Source organism: Marmota marmota, unplaced genomic scaffold (assembly GCF_001458135.2).
Source record: "Marmota marmota marmota unplaced genomic scaffold, marMar, whole genome shotgun sequence".
NCBI lineage: Eukaryota > Metazoa > Chordata > Mammalia > Rodentia > Sciuridae > Marmota > Marmota marmota.
The window spans coordinates 9,101,232-9,123,125 of record NW_026000153.1 but is presented as its reverse complement, the minus strand read 5'-3'; the positions used below and the strand labels follow the sequence as shown (position 1 = coordinate 9,123,125).

Genomic DNA, 21,894 nt, shown 5'->3' with positions numbered 1-21,894 from the left:
GTTCATAGCAGCACAATTCACAATAGCAAGACTGTGGAACCAACCTAGATGCCCTTCAATAGACGAATGGATAAAAAAAATGTGGCATTTATACACAATGGAGTATTACTCTGCATTAAAAAATGACAAAATCATAGAATTTGCAGGGAAATGGATGGCATTAGAGCAGATTATGCTAAGTGAAGCTAGCCAATCCCTAAAAAACAAATGCCAAATGTCTTCTTTGATATAAGGAGAGTAACTAAGAACAGAGTAGGGACGAAGAGCATGAGAAGAAGATTAACATTAAACAGGGATGAGAGGTGGGAGGGAAAGGGAGAGAGAAGGGAAATTGCATGGAAATGGAAGGAGACCCTCAGGGTTATACAAAAGTACATACAAGAGGAAGTGAGGGGAAAGGGAAAAATAATACAAGGGGGACAAATGAATGACAGTAGAGGGGGTAGAGAGAGAAGAGGGGAGGGGAGGGGATGGGGGATAGTAGAGGATAGGAAAGGCAGCAGAACACAACAGACACTAGTATGGCAATATGTAAATCAATGGATGTGTAACTGATGTAATTCTGCAATCTGTATATGGGGTAAAAATGGGAGTTCATAACCCACTTGAATCAAAGTGTGAAATATGATATATCAAGAAATTTGTAATGTTTTGAACAACCAACAATAAAAAAAATTTTAAAAAAAAGACAAAAAAAAAATTTGCAAAACTTTTCTTATTTGAATACAGCAACTCTGAAGACTCTTTAGCATTCATAGGTGGAAAATAAGAAGGGAATTAAGATTGAATGAATTTTCCCAAGCAAGACAGTATGTTGTAAAATACTTAAAAATGAAAAGAAGTTGAATTCTCAACTCATTTAAAATGGTCAGTAGAAGATAAGATACTTCTTAGGGCCCTTCCAACCTGTCATGATTGGCATGTACTCGAGTGCTGTGAGTCTTCTAGTGTCAGAGATAAACTTTAAAATATGATGAAATAATGTGACATCATTAAAAACTACAAAATGTGAAAACCTAACAAATAGAATTTGTAAAACCAATTTTTTTTCCGAAACATTTCTGTGTTTAATAGGGTATCCTCAAAGGATTTAAAGGAGAACTAATTCATGTATTTAACAAACATGATGGTGCCTTGAAGAATACAGACTATTTCAGTCAACTCAAAGACAACAGCAACATAATTCTGCTGGGAGACTCCGAAGGAGATTTAAAAATGGCAGATGGGGTAGCCAATGTTGAACACATTCTTAAGATTGGTTATCTAAATGATAAAGTAAGTATTCAGGTCTTTTACTTTTCTTTCAAGAAAAAGTTGGGATGAAACTTTATCGCGATTTGTTGCCAAAGGCTCTTGAGACTTTATGCCTTTTTCTTTGGGAATGATTAAAGAAGTTGATAAGCACAGAAACATGCAGTGTGTAAGGTGGGGCTGTACATTCTATGAAGGGCTCTACCCTCAGCCATGGAAGCTATATGTTCCAAAAATGGCATTAGATGCTGGGTGGCACTGCCTGGTCATGAAAATTAAAAATGTCTCCAAACATTGCCAGAAATTCTTTGAACAGAATCACCCCAGTTGAGAATGACTATCCTGGAGATAAATTTTTTGGGGGGAGAAGAACTACCATGTGGAAAAGCTCCTTTCTTAAAACATTTCAGTCTGTTTTCTTTTGGCGGGTGGGTACTGGGAATTGAACTCGGGGGCACTCAACCACTGAGTTATATCCCTAGCCTCGCTTTTGCTGAGGCTGGCTTTGAACTTGTGATCCTCCTACCTCAGTCTCCCAAGCTGCTGGTTTTACAGGAATGCGCTGTATTTTCATTTCTAAAGTCTTATGAAATTGAATGGAATTCATTTCATTCTGTCTAAAAGGGCTAATATAACAATGAGATTAATACTGAAATTATTTGAAAGTCTGGGGATGTAGCTTAATGGCAAAATACTTGTCTAGCATATATAATGCCCTGGGTTCCATTCTCCAGCACCATCAAAAAGAAAAAAAAAATGTGTGTGTATGTGTGTGTGTAAACATATAGTATAAAAATTATTGGCTGCTTCTCCCAGAATGTTGATTTTATTTTTGTTCTTCTGTTGATTAGGTAGATGAACTTTTAGAAAAATACATGGACTCTTATGATATTGTTTTGGTAAAAGAAGAATCACTGGAGGTCGCCAACTCTATTTTACAGAAGATTCTATAAACAAGCATTTTTCAAGAAAACGTCTCCCATGGGTGCAGATGATACAAGATTTACTCATCTGTCCATCTAGCTGAAAGACTCTTTATTTATAAATATATTCTTGCTCTTGAAGTTTTCTCTTTACATAACTGAAATATTTTCAGACATGTTGAGTCCATCTCCTGGAAGCTCCTTTCCCCCACCTCTTTCAATACACTCCTCATCATATTTTTTAACCCCTAAAAAAAATGTTGAAGCCAAAATTAGGAAAAACTACCCCCTACTTTTCCAAAGTGAATTTTGTAGCTTAATGTTATCATGCAGTTTTTGAAGAGTCTTTTTACACCAGGAATGTTTATAGATGTTTTTAAAAAGTTTTACGAAATGGTGAAATAATGTGCATGATTTTAAGTATTGCCATTTATATAATTTGGGTGGATTGTGCTAATGGTATCACCATCTCCTGAAATTGTTATATTTTGTGTGAGAAAACCAATATTTACCAAAAAAGAGTGGCATTTAATATTTGAAAAGACTGTTGGTGGCCATGTGTCACTAATCATCACAAAACATTCAAATGAAGCACTGATAATAAATATGAAATGAAAAGCCTTTTTAATTCTACTGACAAGACTATTTTTATTAATTTATTCAGCAAATATTTATTGAATACCTGTCTTGTTTTTTCCTTTCTTCTTATCTTTCATTTTGTAATATGTGAATCCTAATGCTTTTGTCATAGTGGCTGTTTAGATTGGATATTTTCAATGAGGCCTGCATAAATTATTTTCTCTTATTGAACTCATCAAGAAAAGGCAGTACTTTAAGGCTTTCAGTAACAGCTATAGTGTAGCTGGGTCTCAAAGTATAGCTAAAACTGAGTATTGCAAAGTTAGGACCCACCATTTCTCTATAGTCTGGCTTCCTGTTCTAAATCCTTAGACTTCCATAATTGCCTTTCACAGGTTTTAGACTTGACATTGTGATACATTTGACCCAGACTTTTTTTGGTGGGGGAGTGTACAATAGATTGAACTCAGCAGTGCTTTACCACTAAGCCACATCCTTAGTCCTTATTATTTTTATTTATTTTTAAAATTTTTTCTTAGTTATGGGCTGAGGATATAGCTCAGTTGGTAGAGTGCTTACCTTGTATGCATAAGGCCCTGGGTTCAATCCCTAGCACCACCAAAAAAAAAAAAAATTGAAAAGGGCTGGTGTCGTGGCTCAGGGGTAGAGCGCTCACCTAGCATGTGTGAGGCCCTGGGTTCGATCCTCAGCACCACATAAAAATAAATAAATGAATAAATGTTTAGCAAAAATTCATAGTTGTTGATGGGCCTTTATTTCATTTATTTATTTACTTATAAGCTATGCTGAGAATCAAACCCATTGCCTCACACATGCTATGCAAGTGCTCTACCACTGAGCCACAACCCCAGCCCACCTTTTTATTTTTTATTTTGAAAAGGGTCTCACAAGTTGCTTAAGCCTTGCTGAATTACTGAGGCTGGCCCGAACTTTTGATCCTCCTGCCTTGGCCTCCCAAGTTGCTGGGATTGCAGGCATATGCCACCATACCCAGTGAAAGGTTTATTTTGGTTCAGTTTTAGAGGCTGAATTAAGTGCCAGTTGGCTCTGCTGGACATCATGGTGGGAGCATGTAACAGCAAAACCATCCATTTTATAGCTAGGAAGGAAAAGAAAAAAGAACCAAACCAAAAAAATACTATAATCATCTTCAAGGGCATGCCCCCAATGACCTGAAGACCTCTCATTAGTCCCCACATCTTAAAATTTCCTTCACCTCTCAATAGTACTAAAGGCTAGAGACCAAAACCTTCAACCTGGACCTTTGGGGGACACTTAAGATCCAAACTAAGATGGGCACAGTAGTTAATGCCTCTAAGGCCAGCCTGGGCAATTTAATAAGCCTTGACTCAAAAATAGCAAGGGCTGGGGATGTAGCTCAGTGTCAGTACCACCCCAAAACTGTGTGTGTGTGTGTGTGTGTGTGTAGGGGGGGTGTCACATGGAGTTTCCATTCTATGTGGCCCTTTAGCACTTGTAGCCTTTCTGGAAGAGCTATAACTCTAATCCATTCGCAAACATAGGCAGACGTTGCCACAGCACCATGAAGGGGCCAGCTAGGCAGCTTGCCCTTCCAGGCAGTAGTGGCTGAGATGGCCACAGGCAATTCAATGCCCTCTTTAGCCTCAAGAATAATGGAAGTTAGCAGGCAGCACTCATCTGATCAAGCCCAGACTGCCCCCTCTGCCTCAAGTTGGAAGGCCCACACATCTTCCTCAGGAAAGTTACTTCTGATTCAATCAATCTGTCTCCAGAACAGATTGTGAGCACAATGTACAGAAAACCATGTAGAAAGCTGGGCACGGTGGCACATCCCCACTACTGAGGGAGGATAGCAAAGTAGAGGCCAGCATAGGCAATTTTGGAGACCCTCTCTCAAAATATAAAAAGAACTGGGGAGCCAGGCATGGTGGTACACTCCTGTAATCCCAGCGGCTTGAGAAGCTGAGGCTGGAGGATCAAGAGTTCAAAGGCAGCCTCAGCAAAAGCAAGGCGCTAAGCGACTCAGTGAGACCTGTCTCTAAATGAAATACAAAATAGGGCCGGGAATGTGGCTCAGTGGTCAAGTGGCCCAGTACCGAAGGGAATTAAAAAAAAAAGGACTGGGATGCAGCCCGGTGATAGGGTACTTCTGGGTTCGATCCCCAGTACAAAAAAAAAAAAATTCTTGCTTCTTGCTAAACTGAATTGCTCTCTGGAATGCATTTGATCTACCCTTCATTATCCTTAGGGGTCTGCATTAAATTAAAACAAAACCTAACACTTATTCTCTACCTCCCCCACCCCCAGTACTGGGAACCAAACCCACAGCCTCATGCATACTAGGCAAGCACTCTGCCACTGAGCTATGCCCCTGATACCCTCCCTCTTTCCTTTTTTAAAAATTTTACTTTTCAAGTTTGTCAAAATGTGCCCTCACACTTGTGATTCTCCTGCCTCAGCCTCCCATGTATCTGGGATTATAGGCTGCACCACTGACTGCTTTTGGCAAGAAGCAAGATTATTAACCTATCTAATGAATTTTAAGGAATACTGTTAAATGAAAAGCTGAGCAACTGTGACTAGGTGAAAGAGGGCTTAGGAACACTAGTGCCCAAAGCCACTGCAGCCAGGAAGGCCATGGCAACTTCCCAGAAATTACTTCTGCAAAGAGTAAACAGTAACATTTCCTTTTTAAAAACAGTATTTATTCCATTGAACGAGTGCATAGCATTTTCATGAACTATCTCAGGACTACATCAGTACAAAACAGTTTAAATTAGTAAAATAAAGCAGTTTCAAAAGGAAAATCATCGATTACTTCAGGGTAAGTGCCAATACCAACCTGGGAAGAGAGGATGTTAGGCAGCAATGTGGTTAGGTTACTGCATGATGCGGGGAAGAGGCTGGCAGGTACATTGTCACTGCTTTCCTATGGCAGAAGCATAGGACTACCCTTCTCCAGGACACAAATGAGCAGCAGAAAAATGTCACCTTGTTTATGCTCATCTGCCGGGATGACACTTGAACCTCAGCCGCAGTGAAATTGGGGTGACTGGCCAGTGAGGCCCGGCCACTAGCCCTATGTGCATCTATCTAAGCAACAGCGCTGGAGGTGGGGGAGTGCTTTACTGAATATCAAGAGCTGGCCACCAGGTAATTCTACACAGCAGATGGAGAACCAAATTCTCTGCATGCTCTAAGACAACCTTCATTTGGTCCTCTGCTTTTTGTTTTTGTCCTGGAGGCTTTTTTTTTTTTTTATCCTAAAAGTTACCTACTAGTTGGAGGACCAATGCAGGTAGAAGGTGATGAACTGAAAAAACAATTGGGGGATTTTTTGAAGAGAAAGGCAGACCTCTGAGAACAGCTCCGGGTTGCTGTCTGAGAATCCTGCTGGGGCATGATGTCCTTTGTCTCTCCTGCCCATGTACAAAACATTTTTAAGACACCAGCAAGTTAAAAAAAAATTTTTTAATCTCTTTAGGTAGGCACCTGGACACCACTTCTCCTATTCCCTCCAAGGTGTTTATAACTTCTACATATTATTTGCCTTTAATTACAAAATTTCCTAGAAGGCTCACAAATCACAGTTGGCAGTACAGCCCTTCCAATCCTTCGATACATATCATGCCAAGGCCTTCTATACCGATTTTGTCTTCCCTCACTGAAAGTCCACCCCAAATTCTCACATGTGTATCAACCCACCCCGATGTATGTACCAGGTACTGTGTCACCCACCTACTACTTGCTAATGATAGACCTTCCTAGAGACCCTCACACCCTCACCGCAGGTTCTGCCACAACAGGTGGCTTGGTGTCACACACTCCCTGGCACCAGCTGGCTCATGTCAGGTTTAGAGTTCGTCATGTTTGGTCTCCTGGTCTTTAAGTTTAAACTCCTCAGCCACGACCTTCCCATCTCCATTCCGGTCCTGATTGGTGAACATATTCTTCACGATCATTTCAGCATCAAAACCAGGAGCGAGCTTCCCTTTGCCAGTTGCCACCTGGGCATGAATGTACTCTGAGAACTGAAGAGAAAGGGATAGGACGACATGAGATGTGGGAGCCAAGAATGCAGAGTCTGAAATACAGCACCTGAGGGTGGTGGGGCTGGGACTGGGGTCTGAACTTGGAAACTGATGAGAGCTTCTGGGGGACTAAATGATCAGGTTTTGTTTTTCTCCTGGTGCAGGTGAAAACCCCTGGGCTAAATGACCACAAGAGCCCCTTGGGTCCAGATAGCCAACATAAAGCAGTCACCAGGGCAGTCCCTCTCCCCACTTAAGTGGCCCACTTGAAGCTGTCTCCCAACCCTGTAAGAACACTGCTGTATGCACACATACCATGCATGCATTCACACAGTAAGAACTTACTGAGCATCTACCATGTACCAAGCATTGTACTAGACCCTTGGGCTACATCAACACACAAATCAACAAACATCTTGCCTTTGTTATGCTTGTTTTCTAGTGGGGGGGGGGGATTGATAATTAATCAGGAACATAATCAGTAAATTACACATTAAGTTACAAAGTGGAATGCTCCAGGAAAAAAAAAAAAGTGAAATCTAGCCAAGGATGGGAAGGGAGAGTGGGTTAAAGTATTCAGTCTGGTAGTCAGGGTAAAACCTCAGTCTTCAGGGAAGACTTGGGCAAAGGCTTGAAGGAAGTGAGGGAATGAACCAAACTGTTATCTATCTGCATCTTCTGAGCAGAGGACGGTGTGGGCAAAGCCCCAGGTGTATTCACAGAACAGCAAAGGAGGCATGTGGCTGGGCCAAGTGAACAGAGGGAGGGGAGTGGCAGGGAGGTGCCAGTGAGCAGATGAGGGCCTCCAAGGTCTTGGAGATGGGGGCTCTGTAGGTTCTGAGAAGCAGCAGCCATGACTACAGTGTTCTTGGGAGTGGCCACTCAGGCTGCTGTAGGGGTGAGAGCAGGAGCATCGTTAAGAGGCTGTTGCCATGATCCTGGGAGGGTAGATGATGGTTCAGACTAAGATGCTATGAAAGGGAAGTGGTGGGTGAGTCAGTCTCTGTATGTCCTCAAGGCAGAGCTAGCAGCATTTTCTGGTGGATTCTTTATGACCTGTGATCAAAAGTAGATTCCAAGATTACCTAGTGTTCTCACCTGAGCAAATGGAGGGACACAGGTGCCACAGACTGCAAGAGGTAGAGAGGGTTTCAAGGGTTCAATAAATGAAGATTTCAAGTAGGAAGTTGGATACACAAGTGCAACATGGAGGAAGAAGCCTGAGCAGGAGCAAATTCAGAAGGCATCAGGAAATGGATGGCGAAGCCCCTGGACCCCGTGACACCAAGGGAGTGACGCAAAAACAGAGGTGAGAACAAAGTCCAGGACCCAGCTGGAGGTACTGTGGGCATGGAGACCTGGGGAGAAGAGGCCTGAGAGGAAGCCACTAAGGAGATGGAAGGAACACCAAGAAAAGTATCCTTCTGGGCACAGGTGTTTGGAAGGAAGAGGGTGAGAGGTGACTGGGATTCTGCAGTATGGAAGGCATTGGGCACCAGGGCAAGGCCAGGCTCAGTGGCGCAGAGGGATACAAGCACGACAGAAGTGGGTTTAAAAAAGAATAAAGCTGGCATGATGGCACACACCTACAATCCCAGTGACTCAAGAGGCTGGGGCAGGAAGGTCGCAAGTTCGAGGTCAGTCTGGGTAACTCAGTGAGACCCTGTCTCAAAATAAAAGGGACCGTGGTTGTGGTTAGTGGTAGAGCACTTGCCTAGCACATGTGAGGCACTGGGTTTGATCCTCAGCACCACATAAAAATAAATAAAATAAAGGTATTATGTCCATCTACAACTTTTTAAAAATTAATTAATTAATTAATTAATTTAAATAAGAGTTTGAGGCCAGGCTGAGCAACACAGTGCAGCTCCATCTCAATAAACTAAAAATAAATGAACGAGTGAATGAATAAATAATAGAAGACTAAGAGGCGGGCATGGTAACACACACCTGTAATCCCAGAGGCTAGGGACACTGAGTCACGAGGATTGCCAAGTTCTAGACCAGCCTCAGCAATTTAGTGAAAACCTCAGCAAAACAGCAAGAATTTAAAAGGGGGGGGGGGACCAGGGATATAGCTCAGTGCTAAAATGCCCCTGGGTTCAATCCCCAATAATGCGAACAAACAGACAAAAAGATTGGGAGGAAAGGAATTGGAGGCAGGAAGTGCAGACAATTCTTTTGAGATTACGGTTGTAAAGGGAGCAAAGAAATGAAAGAAAGGGAAAGACATATCAAGAGGATGGAAAATAATGGCATGTTTGTACGCTAATGGGAATGACCCAGGAGCCAGGGAAATGCCACGTAGGAGAGAAAGGGGAAAAGCTGGAACATGTGCTTGAATAAGCAGATACGGTGCAGGCATGGAGCTAGAATTCCCCAGGATTATGGCAGTACAACTAATGCCCAGCTCCATGGAGGAGCCTGTTGTACTGGCTCAAAACACTGGGTAGCTGTGTGACCCTGGGCAAGTCATTTACTTTCTCTGCACAGTTTCTTCTTCTGAAACATATGAATGATTACATGAAGCAGGGTGTGGTGGCACATGCCTGTAATCCCAGAGAGGCTATATTGGGAGGCTAAGGCAGGAGGATCCCAAGTTCAAAACCAGCCTCAGCAACTTAGTGAGGATCTAAGAAACTTAGCAAGACCCTGTCTCAAATACAATATAAAAAGAGATGATTCAATGATTAACCCCCCCCCCACGCCGTCCCTGTTCAATCCCTGGTACTAGGGGGAAAAAAGAATGATTGTATGGCTGTTGTGAGGGTTCAGGAATGGGCTTGACCACTGTCCTTGACCAGAGAATGTAAAAACACTTCACACCATGCAGACCTGCAGTGGGCAGGGTACTCTGGCATCAAGGGCTTGCTCAGTTTCTTCAGTGGAGTTTCATTCAGAGGACATGTGTAAAGGCCCTGGGTACACACGTGTGCCGATTTCCATCAACATGAGAAATCCAGTGCAGCCTCCTCACCTTGGGAAGGCCTCACCTTCAAAACGGGCCCCTGCATCCCATAAGGCTCTCTGAGCAACTTCTGTCCCACATTCCTGCAAAGGTCAGTTACCTCTTCTAGGAGGACTTCTCCGTTGCCATCCTTGTCAATTTCTTCAAAGAGGTTGGGGGACACTTCGCTGTTCCATATGAACATGTACCCCTCAGGCAGGCCGGCCACAAGCTCCAGCAGCTCAATGTCGAACACCAAGACAGCACTGCCGGGCACTTCCCCATCTACTCGAGCAACAGAGGCAGGACACAGTGTGAACCCACAGAGCAGCCATCAAGCTCACCCAGTCACACTCCCCTCCCTGGGCCTCCAAGGGCAGGTACTTCTTAGGCAAGCAAGGAAGTGTGGCAGAGGCTACTAGTTTCCTACTGTCCACAGTGACCCCTTGAGTAATGAAATCGGTGTAGGCAGGGTAGCTTTTAAAACAAATAAAGGAGTAAAATAAACTAGATTCACAAACATCACACATAGAAAGGACAGATTGCATGAGTCCCTGGGTTCATTCCCAGCAGCAAATATAAGTAAAGAATGAAAGAGTTTAAAGGGTGGCATACACTTGTAATCCCAGCTATCAAGTTTCAATTTTATATTTAATACTCAATGTATAAATTGTATGTCAAGGCTGGGGATATAGCTCAGTGGGTAGAGTTCTTGCCTTGTATGCACAAGGCCCTGGGTTTGATCCCCAGCGCCAAAAAAAAAAAATTTAAAAAAGAAAGAAAATTATATGTTTATGTGTAATAAAGATTGGGAGATGAAATATATTTCTTAATGTGTAGCTTTGAAAAACACCTCAAAGCACAGACTACAATCATAGAACTCTTGAATAAAGCTAATAGCAGAATGTTAAGAATAACTGATTTAAGATCAGTACATATAGTATGGACCCACAAGAATATATAAATGTACTATATATTGTTCAAAATTATTATATTATATACTATAAGTTTTAATTATAAATTTATTTTGCAGCATCAGGGATTGAACCTAAGGGCACTCGCTCTATCTCTGTGCCACATCTCCAGCCTTTATTTTTTATTTTAAAATAGGGTCTCACTAAGTTGGTGAGGCTAGTCTTAAACTTGTGATTCTCCTGCCTCTGGCTCCTAATTAGCTAGGATTACAGGTGTGTGCCACTATGCCTGGCTTAATATGACATACCTTTAAATTCTTTCATTGTTTTCTTTTTTTCTTTTTGGTGCTGGGGATTGAATCCAGAGGCTGGTGCATATCACTGAGCTACACCTTCAGCCCCAATATTATATATTATCTAGATTATAGTATAGTATAAATATAGTATATTATAAGTACTTATATATCAGAAAAAAATGGATACACAGCATATTTTTTTAGAGGGTTTCTTCTGGGATTGATGGAAGGAATAGATAGTATTTTTACAATTATTAAAGTTTGAAGAAAAGAAAAATCAACCTCTGTCAGGAGCTGCTCTGGACAGGAGCTAGGCACACACCTTTAAGTCCTGAGTGAGGTGGTACTGAACAGGTATTGCACTCATTGCAATGCGTTTGGACCCTACCTCCACTCAGATAAGAGAGGTGCAGCTCCAGGAGTGGGGTTGGATTACACCCACTTGTTTCTTGTAACCCTACCCTTGCCTCATTTGAGTGACTTCTCCCCAGTAAAACCCGGGTTCCAGGAGTGCTCCTCCTCTTTCTTGCCTGCCTTGCCCCCCTTGTGGGAGCTGTGGCTGAGGAACGGTCACTGAACCCAAAGAAAAGGTACTTTCTGTGTCTTTATTTAGTCAGCCAAAATTCACTTGGAGTGACCCTGACCAGTTTAGTTGTGTGTCATGACAAACTTCAAGTGCCAATCATTTTTATTAGCTACCACTTTCCTACTCCAGATATCAACAGCATGAAAACACTGTAAAGAAGTGTTCTTGCCAGGTATGGTGGCACATGCCTGTAATCCCAGCAACTTTGGAGTCTGAGGCAAGAGGATCACAAGTTCAAGGCCAGCCTCAGCAACTTAATGAGGCCCTGTCACAAAAAAATAAAAAGGGCTGGAAATGTAACTCAGTGGTTAAGCACCCCTGGGTTCAATCCCTAGTACCAAAAATTGTTCTGAGGGCTACAGATGTAGTTCAGTAATAGAACCTGGCATGTCCAGGCCCCTGGTTCCATCCCCAGTACTCTAAAAAAAATTTAAAATAACATGTTCTGAATCCCTCAGATGGAGGACACATTCTGCCTAAAATCACGAAGTAAAACATAACCACTGTAAGGATATGATAAAACCAGTTTTTCAGACACTTGAAAGCTCTTTGCTAAAAGGATATTTTCTTGGCTCAGAAGTAGTGAAAAGCCCACAGCATTCCACCTCTCCCAGGAACAGTTCTAGAAGGAGGCACAAGGCTTGACCCCAGAAAAATCAACTGCATCCTCCTCCAGGGACATCTCCTAGCGTGCAGAAGACTTTTGGTGTATTTCAATGAAACCCATTCTTTCTCATGAGTGCGGGGGCATTAACATGGCTCACCGAGTTCACAAACATTTTTATCCAGAAAAGAAGCTAAATACTTCACAAAATTCAGATGGTGAAAATGCCCTGACACCCCTGAATATGGTCACTTACCCACACCAGCCTCCCCATAGCCCAGGTGGGGCGGAATGACCACCGTCCGTTTCTCCCCCACGCACATCTCTCTGAGACCCATGTCCATTCCCAGCACGACTTGTCCAGATCCCAGCACAATATTGTAAGTCTTGCCTAAATTCCACCTGAAAATGAAACAGAAGAGATGAGTGAGGTCATCAACCCATTGGTACCAGCCAGGGTTCTCGTAAGAATATATCACTTCAGTGGCACAGTAGCGCACGCCTGTGATCCCAGCAGCATGGGAGGCTGAGGCAGGAGGATCTCAAGTTCAAAGCCAGCCTCAGCAAAGCAAGGCACAAGCAACTGAGTGAGTCCCTGTCTCTAAATAAAATACAAAATTAGGACTGGAGATGTGGCTCAGTGCTCGAGTTCGATCGAAAGGGAGGGAGGGAGGGAGGAAGGAAGGAAGGAAGGAAGGAAGGAAGGAAGGCAGGCAGGCAGGCAGGCAGGCATCACCTCTAGGATACTTCTACCAAAGATATAATCACCAGCTAATCGTGAGGAAACACCAGACAAACACAAGTTGCAGACAGACACAAGTGATAGAGAACTTGCCTACTTGATAGAGTGGTAGAGTACTTGGAAGAGCAAAATGGAATTCCCAGGATCCTCTGGCTATAAAAGACCTTACAGGAATACTTGGTAAATGTAAAGTGAGTCTGAGGATTACAGGGTACTAATATATCAATAATTTCCTGATTTTTTAATTTTTTGGCTGTGTTGGGGATTGGGCCCAGGGCCTTGCACATGCTAGGCAAGTGCTCTACCACTAAGCTACATCCCCAGCTCCTTAACTTCCTGATTTCAATGAATGTCTGAGTTACACAGGACTTACTGAGAATGTCTTAAGTTTGTAGAAAATGCACACTCAGGTATTTGGAGTGACAGGATCTCAAGGCAACCTGCTCTCTAGTGGTTCGAGGGGAAAGAAACATTCTTTATATCCAGTTAGGCACTTTCATGAGAATTTTTTGTTGTACGTAATATAGTTATGACCCTGGATTTTAGATTCAGCAAGACCTAAGCTTCAACCCTGATTCCACCAGTTCATTCGATTCTGGGAAATGTAATCTATCCATTTGCTTATCTATAAACTGGAGATAATGTTAGCTATCTCACAGGGATATTCTAAATAGCCAGTAGTAAAATAAGGTTGGCGCAGCAGAGAGCAGATAAAGAGCTCAATAAACGGATAGTGTAAAGTGCTTTTGTCTGTAGCAATCTATGACTCAAAAAAAAAAAAAACCACTAAGCTTAATTATCCTTGATGCCCACAGACCCCAGGGAACCCAGGCAAAAAAAAGTTGGCTCTCTCACCTCAGTCATGACTGAAAACAATTCAAAATCTATTTCAAAATCTACGTATGGCATTCCTATCAACTTCCCAGAAGCAAACTGTGGGCATGTTCTTAAATGCCAAGGAGGAAACTCCCTCTGAAGTCCCTTGATGTCTATCACCAGGTGGTGACAATACAGATAGGACATCCCCTGAGGGTCCCCTCAGGCTTCCCACCTCCCCTGGGTCCATGGCTGCTGCTGCTTTTCCTCCTCCCACTGGTTCCCAGGCCAGGGTGGCTTTCAGGGGCCTGCAAACCCAAACCAGGCCTGTGTTTGTCCGACCTGGGAAGGAAGCCACATAAGGCCACCTCTGGCACAGGATGCCTTGGCCAGAGGCCCAGGAGGAAGTAAGTCACCCTTTGTGCCCCCTGCTCTCAGCCCATGCGGTCAGCAGCACCCAGGAGCTCTCACACTGCCTCTCTCTGGGCACCAACCTGCAGGATGGCTCAGTCTCAAAGTCTCACAGAATCTTCGAGAACTGCCTTAGTTATCAAGTAATGAACATTTGTCCTTCCTCCCTAAGGTCGGTTTCAACACGATCACTAATGACTGAATAATAATGAATCCTCCAAGGAAGTAATTTGTTCTCATTTGTCATCTCTGAAAACCCCACTAGTTTATTACTTATTTATTTTAAGGGCCCAGTTTTTCTAATGCCTTCCTCATTCCTGCTGTGTCTCCTGACTTCCCTTCCCTCCCAAGTTTCCTGCTTCCTGCCAGCCCCTCCACCCTCTCTGGCTCTGTGCCCAGGCTCCCATCTCGAGATGGGACCTTCCTTCTTTTATTTGAAGCTCACACCCAGAACAGACCAGCAGGGAAGTCCTGCTGCTGTTCCCTGACAATTTACACAAAATACAAATGACTCTGAAGCTACAAAATGGAGTTTCTCCTAAGAGCAAGCAACCCGCATCACATGACTCCTGAGGGCTCTGAGAGAATGTTCCACAAAACACATCAGAGGGCAGGAAGTCTGACTTTTCCCACAGGAGATGCACATCCGAACCACTGAGGAGTTCCTTTGTTCATTTCCCAGCCCCACGTCCCCTTTCTTCTGCCTTAGGAGCACCAGACAGGAATGTGGACACTGGCAAGAGCAATGACAGCAGTCACTGACCCCAACTGTTCTCATCTCATGGGCCATTTTCACGTGTGTGGTCCACTTGGTTCACAGGGCAACAACACACCACGCTTCTTTCCCACCGTCCTCCCAGGCTTCCAGGATCCAGTGGTTGGGATTCCTTTGCAAGGTCTCTGGTAAGCCAGGGCCTGAGCATCTGGGCCCCAGAAGCTAAGCACTCATTTCATTGATTCAAAATGTGGATTTTTTTCAAAATTTTGACCTCTGTATAATTAGGATACATTTATTTATTTTTTTTTTTTTTAGTTTGTACATGGACACAATACCTTTATTTTGTTTATTTATTTTTATGTGGTGCTGATGATAGAACTCTGCATCACACATGCTAGGCAAGCACTCTGCCACTGAGCTACACCCCAGCCCCATAAAATTAGGATAGATTTTATGATTGAAAATCCATCATTATTTTTTGGGTAGCACTTTTGCTTTCTTAAAGATACATAAAATAATGACCCTAATAATCAGTGAATTTTAGATTTGATGAAATATGCCAACTGCCTTAGTATGTAGGATCTTGTGGTCTCAGAGGGAGTGCTCCGAATACCACCTCTAGGGCTGTCTCCATGCCCAGCTCTCTGCAGCCCCATACACTGTCAATGAAGCCAGAAGGCAGAGGAGGTGGGAGGAATAGAGTGCAGTCCGCATCTAGAATAAATGCAGCAGCACTTGATTATAATAAAGCCCTTTTTTCTCCCCAGGTCCAAACTTGGAATCTAAGTCAGGATGAGTCCAAAAGTGGATATACTTTATGGAAATACAATGAAAAGCTATAAAACGTTTCTTTCCTAAAGAAGATGTATTAACTTATAGATACATCTGAAGATTCAGCTTCACAAGAAGCAAAGTTCCTTTTACATTCTTATTTAATATATTTTCAGGTTTCTCTCAATCAATTAACATTTGCTAAATGCTCTTTTTGTGCTATGTAAACTCTGGGAAAAATGCAAGGGATAAAAATATGAATCCGGGCTGGGAGCATAGCTCAGTGGTAGAGCACTTGCCTAGCACGTGTGAGGCACTGGGCTTGATTCTCAGCACCACATGCAAACAAACAAAATAAATGTTCATCAAGAAGCTGGGATTGAGGCTCAGTGGTAGAGTACTTGCCTAGCATGTATGAAGCACTGGTTTTGATTCTCAGCACCACATATAAAGAAGTGAACAAAATAAAAGCCCATCAACATCTAAAAAAAATATTTTTAAAAAAGTTCATTGACAGCTAAAAAAAATATTTTTAAAAAAGAAAGGTATTTTTTTTAAAAAAATGAATTAACAGATTGGGTGTCCCTGAGGTATTCACACCAGTAGCAGAGAGAGAAACAAAAAGTTAACTAAAACACAGGTAACACATAATGTGTTAGGAGATTACCAAAACAGAAGCAGTTGGTTTTTCCTAGGATTTAAGGAATGATTTTGAGGAAAGGGAGGCCACAGAAAGCAGAAGATGGACCCGGCAGAAGAGATCAGAGAGGCAGCAATGCAGCTAAGAAATACAGCCTCCTGTGCCAGAAGCTTGGCCTTTATCTGAGGGCTGGCTTTTAAAGATAGTAGTTACATGATAAGATCTGCTGTTCTGAAAGAGCTAATTCCACAGGCTGAGAAATGACCTGGAGCAGAGTGAGAATGTTAGTAGGAAACCCTCAGAATACGCAGCCCATGTCTGAAGAGAATGGTGGACCTGCTACCCAGGGGCTTGCTCCCACACCTTCTGGGCTGCCCTTACGTGGAGTCCAGCAGGGTCCCATCCAGAAGCGAGGCATTGTAATGGTACTTGAGGTAATCCCCCTTCTTACTCAGCACGGAGCAGTCGGGGGGCTTGTAGTGGGAAGTGATGCTGATGGAGTCAGAAGGATTGTGGAAGTCGATCACATGGATGTCAAACACCAGCACCGCTGAGCCAGGGATGTTCCCTAAAGACAGACACGGGGGAACTGATGAATGAAGCCTCTAAACTGCCGCACTCCCAGATATCAGCAGGTGTGTCATTCGAGTCCCCAGGGAACGAAGGGAAACCCAGATATGAAATGCTAGGGAATACTGAAGAGCAAAACTAAAAGGGCCATTAGAAGTAACCATTTTACAGGTGAGGAAACTGAGACACAGATTGGCCCAGGGTCACACAGCCAGTCATGAGCACAGTTTGGACTCAAACTCAGAACTGTGGCCTGTTGCCCCACAGAATCCTTAAGCCTGAAAGACACTGGGTCAATCGATCATGGAGGAAAACTCAAGCTCAGACAAATGGAGGCTCGCCCCGCCCCAACAAGAAGCCAAAGAATGAGACCCGAACATCAGCCTAGAGCGAAAGTCACTCCAGTGCCCAACTACTGCTCAAGAAAAACCAAACTCACATACTTCAAAGAGGAAAGAAGGAAAGTGGCCTACACACATCCCGTAGGACAGTACTCCTGAGTCACCTAGTGCTTTTACAACGCATTCTATTTATTCCACACATTAGTACATTTTTCTTTTCCATTATCTCCACTTTTGAAAATATCTCACTTCTGAATACAGGTTTATAGTTTACAAGTGTTCTTCACATATGTTCTCTTATTAACCCCCTAAGACAACCTGATAAGGTAGGTATTACTATAAGTCCAAGACTAAAAGACACTCCTTGAATTAAATGACAGCTTGGGGAAGGAGACACCTTAGACGTATGCATCAGCTGTAATACACCCTCCCCCAGCTCATTTCAGAAAAGCTTAAATGTCAAAAAAAAAATTAAATAGCATTCCATAGAACCAAGGAAGTATACAGCATTATTGCTGCATTTTACTTTAAAAAAACCAAATCAAATATACTATATCTCAGGAATTAATGGTCATAACTTTCCTAGCCTTGTATTTGTATACACAACCAGGGTAATTCCACATCATGTACGATCCCAAGAGTGGGAACTTAAACTGAGTAAGTTATATTTTATGTATGTATATTCTGCCAAAATACTACTGCCATGTATAATTAAAAATGAAAAAATTTTTAAAAAGTAAAAAATAACCTTATTCAAAAACAGCAATAGACACAATTCAAATAGAGATACATGAACACCCCACCTCCCATACCTGCCAAGTATTTTTCTGTGTTTCATGGATGTCCTCTCCTCTAAAACACATACATACACTTAATTGTGAGTTTGGTAATCAGTAAGAGGGCTGAAGCTAACCCCTCTTGCCTATCCATTGTGTAATAGTCAGGAACTGCCCATCAGTAACAAGAATAGCCCAAGGAAGTCAATGACCTCTGTTTTTGTTTGTTTGTTTGTTTGTTTTGCAGTGGTGGGGATTGAAATCAGGGTCTCACACTTGCAAGGCAAGCACTCTGCCACTTAGCTACATTCCCAGCCTATGAGCTTCGCTTTTGAGATTTGCAAAACAGGAAAGCATCTCCTGATTAGGCGATTAGGATCAGATGTGTGTCACTTGGTCTCAAACCTCAACCTATGAGAAAGCACCCACCAGCCTGCAAAGTAAACCACCCATAAAATCAGCCTCCTGGCAAGCGGCTCTTTAGGGACAAGAATCCTTGCCATCCTCCTATCAGCTAGTATATGGCCGTAAATTTCTTGCTCTAACAAGGACTTGCTTTGACTGATGGCTTCAACTGTGGCAAGCAGAGCAAGCCTTTTGGGCAGTAATAAATTCATTAATTTTTTGTGCAATTTTTTTTTTTTTGGTGGTGGTGGTGGTACCAGGGATTGAACTCAGAGGCACTTAATCACTGAGCCATATCCCCATCATTTTTTTCAATTTTACATAAAATTTATTTTTTATTTCCAGACAGGATCTAAGTTGCTAAGGGCCTCGTTAACTGGCCAAAGCTGGCTTTAAACTTGAGATTCTCCTGCCTCAGCCTCCTGAGTCACTGGGATTATGCCGTAGTCTGGCTGGGCACAATTCAGGAGCCACTTGTCAAAAGAAACGAACTTTATTTTTAGAACCACACACACCAAACAAAACCGCTCCTCAGGAAAAACCTTCAGAGCCCAACTGCCACCACCGGCTTCCCACAAGCCTCTCTCTCAACCCTGGTCTCTCCACCTCCCACAATCCTCCTGCTCTTGAGGCCAATTGGCTGGGTTGCATGGGTGGAGCCAAAAAAGTCCCCCAATGAGCAGCTCCCTGGTCTGAAAGGGCAGGGAAACAGCCCAATTAGCATCACCGCAGAGGAGCCAATCAGCTAGATGTTGCTGGGGTGCTGTGAGCCAATCATCAGCTGGCAGTCTGAAAGTTTGCTGGGGCCCCTTGGGCTGTGGCTCTCAACAGGATTACAAGCATGAACCACCATGGCCAGCAACAAATCCATTAAATTTTATAGTATGTGATTGTATCTCAATAAAAAATAAATTTAAAAAATGTTTTATAGATATATAGCTAAAAGAATTGAAAGCAGAGATTTGAACAAATATTCGTTCTGAACACCAATATTCAAGCAGCATCATTCACAATCTGTCCACAACAGATGAAAGGATAAACAATATATACGTACAATGGAATAGTCATTCAACCATATAAAGGAAGGACATTTTGATATATACTAAAATAGGGATGGGCCTTGAAAAACTGTGGCAAAGTAAAATAAGACAAATAATGTGTGGCTGGACATACATGAAATACCTAGAATAGGTAAATTTGTAGAGACAGAAAGCAGAATGGTGGTTATGTGTCTCGGGGCGGGGAGAAGAGGAAGTTACTGGGTAATGGGTTCTGAGCTTAGACTGGGGATAATGCAAGAGTTCTGGGTAGAGATAACAGTAATGGTTAATACAGTACTGTGAACAGGTTTAATGCCACTGAATTATACAGCTTAAAATTGTGAGAATGACAAATGTTACATAAATTTTACCACAATAAAAAAAAATAATGATGGAATTCACCTTCACAGAATAAAAGGGGAAAAACATTGCAAATGATGTCAATGCCTGGGTCCTAGCCTGAGATTCAGACGTGGCTCACCTAGAGCAGTGGGCTCAGTCTTGGCTAGGTATGAGAATGTTCTGGAGGACTTAGTGAGTACACAAAGGCCAGCCACTCTCCTGCTCAACACAGCTGGTCTGGTGATCTTTAAGCTCTTCAGGTGATTCTCATCTGTGACCTGCACCAATACCTGTACAACAGTTGTACTAGAGAGGGACCAGGCATTGACATTTTTAAAAAGATTTCCAGAGGTCTCTGACAGGCAACCAAATTTAAGGAATGTTATTGGTAAGTCAGCAGCTGACTTTTCCCAGACATAGGGACATATATAGGCAGACACCAATTTGGTCAATGCAAATATAATGCCCACTCCAAGGGCAAAATGGAATATCTTCCTCCCCCTCCCTCATCCCTGAGATCTGCCCCTGCTTGTCAAGCACTCTCCTGATGACTCATTCAGCTGCCCTGGCACTGGGGACTGCAGATTCAAGCATTTTGATCAGTCCAGAGGTTGATTCACACCCACTCAAGAAACTTTTAACATTAGGTTTGTTTGTCAGCTCCAAGGAAGTTAACATGAGCTTGTCTACCAGGTACCTGGTTAATTCAGAGGCACAAGCAGGCATCAGCAAAGACGGAAGCTCTGCGTGGGCAGGGAATTTTGTTTGTCTTCTCTAATGAATCCCCAACACTTACAGCCAGGACCTGGTCAGGAAAATATTCATTGAATCTTTGATGGACATGCAGATGGGAGTTTCTGAGAGTGTAAAATTAGAGATCAGACCTAAAGCCCTAAGACAGGGCTTTCAGCTTCAGGCAGCCAGCAGGCCTCCCACCTCCCATCTTGCTCTGACTTCATAAAGCTATTTATAGATTAAGTGTAGGAATGAGTGCCCACCACCTAACAGGTGCAAACAGTTCATCATTTCATTATGGCCCCAACCCTGGCCTCCCCTGAATGAGCTCTTTAACCAATGCAGAAGTTGTCATTCCATTTTCACAAGAATGCCTCCCCAAGAAGAAACACATGACTGGGAACATAGGTCAGTGGCAGACTGCTTGCCTAGCATGTGAGAAACCCTGGGTTCAATCCCCACCACACACACACACACACACACACACACACACACACACACAAAGAGACACAGGTAACAACAAAAAAAGAAAGGCAGCCAGCTGCCTAGCCCAGGAGGGAAACTCATTTGTTCCTATTGGTTGTGAATTTCCTTTGAAAGCTCTGGGACTTCTGGTTTAAGTCCTCAGATTTTCATTTATGGGTATTAAAAAGTCACAACTTAATGGAAATTCATTCTTTCCATCTGCCTGTGGGATCAAAAAGCCATGGGTCCAATTCTGGCTCCATCAATGATTAGCTCTTCTGGTCTTAGGCAAATGACTCAATCTCCATGAACCTCATTATTTTATCTAAACAATGAGGATAATAATACTTTAAAGATCGTTTCCAGGTTTGAATGAGCCTGCATGCAATAAGTCCCAGTTGTACAATGGGTAAAAAGGGGTTATTTTCCTCTTCTTTTTTTCTTATAAGAGTGCTGAAAAGGCAATTTGTAACTTGAGTAATAACTAACCATCAAGGAAGAGTTTCCTGGACAACCCTGTGGGTAGGATCTGTTCCTACTTTAGGGCTGCAAACACATCTAAGCTTCCTAATTCCAGGGCTGTCCTCATGGGACAAAGCAGACAGCAGAGATATCCTGAACCTTTTCCATAAGGCCTACCCTTCTCCCACCAATCCTGCAGGGGAAAGTGCTACGACAAAATTAGGGGTTGGTTGATAGAGGCTGAGAACAACACAGAGGACCCAGCAATTCATTCCCGCCACAAATATGTACTGAGCCCTTACTGTGAGCCTGTGGATTGTGGTGAGGAAGTCGTAAACCAAGATCTACATCTTGACGCCCTTCTGGGATCAGTCCCACAGCATTAGGACCTATGCAACCCACATGAAGAGGCCACAGGTGCTAATCAAGAGAACAGAAGCAGGCCCCACACAACAGCACTTGGGCCTTACACATCAGAGGGCCCTCCCCCCACCACAACATGACTCAGAACAAAGCATTCTCATGC

General features: G+C 43.0%; 2 protein-coding genes across 4 annotated transcripts in view; one reads left to right on the top strand and one right to left on the bottom strand.

The window, feature by feature from the left end:
* Positions 1 to 2,807, top strand: part of Nt5c3a (5'-nucleotidase, cytosolic IIIA) — a 52,420-nt gene extending 49,613 nt beyond the window's left edge. For all 3 annotated transcript variants that reach the window (XM_015490211.2, XM_015490214.2, XM_015490212.2), the window contains 2 exons: positions 1,075 to 1,275; positions 2,103 to 2,807. In XM_015490211.2, coding sequence (XP_015345697.1) covers positions 1,075 to 1,275; positions 2,103 to 2,204 — 303 coding nt within the window. In that variant the 3' untranslated portion in view covers positions 2,205 to 2,807. The remainder of the gene's footprint in view (positions 1 to 1,074; positions 1,276 to 2,102) is intronic.
* A 2,632-nt stretch (positions 2,808 to 5,439) lies between these two features.
* Fkbp9 (FKBP prolyl isomerase 9) overlaps positions 5,440 to 21,894 on the bottom strand; it is a 31,682-nt gene continuing 15,227 nt past the window's right edge. The window contains exons 6-9 of the mRNA XM_015490210.2: positions 16,614 to 16,800; positions 12,391 to 12,536; positions 9,856 to 10,019; positions 5,440 to 6,787 (exon numbers count right to left, since the gene is read on the bottom strand). Coding sequence (XP_015345696.1) covers positions 6,611 to 6,787; positions 9,856 to 10,019; positions 12,391 to 12,536; positions 16,614 to 16,800 — 674 coding nt within the window. The 3' untranslated portion in view covers positions 5,440 to 6,610. The remainder of the gene's footprint in view (positions 6,788 to 9,855; positions 10,020 to 12,390; positions 12,537 to 16,613; positions 16,801 to 21,894) is intronic.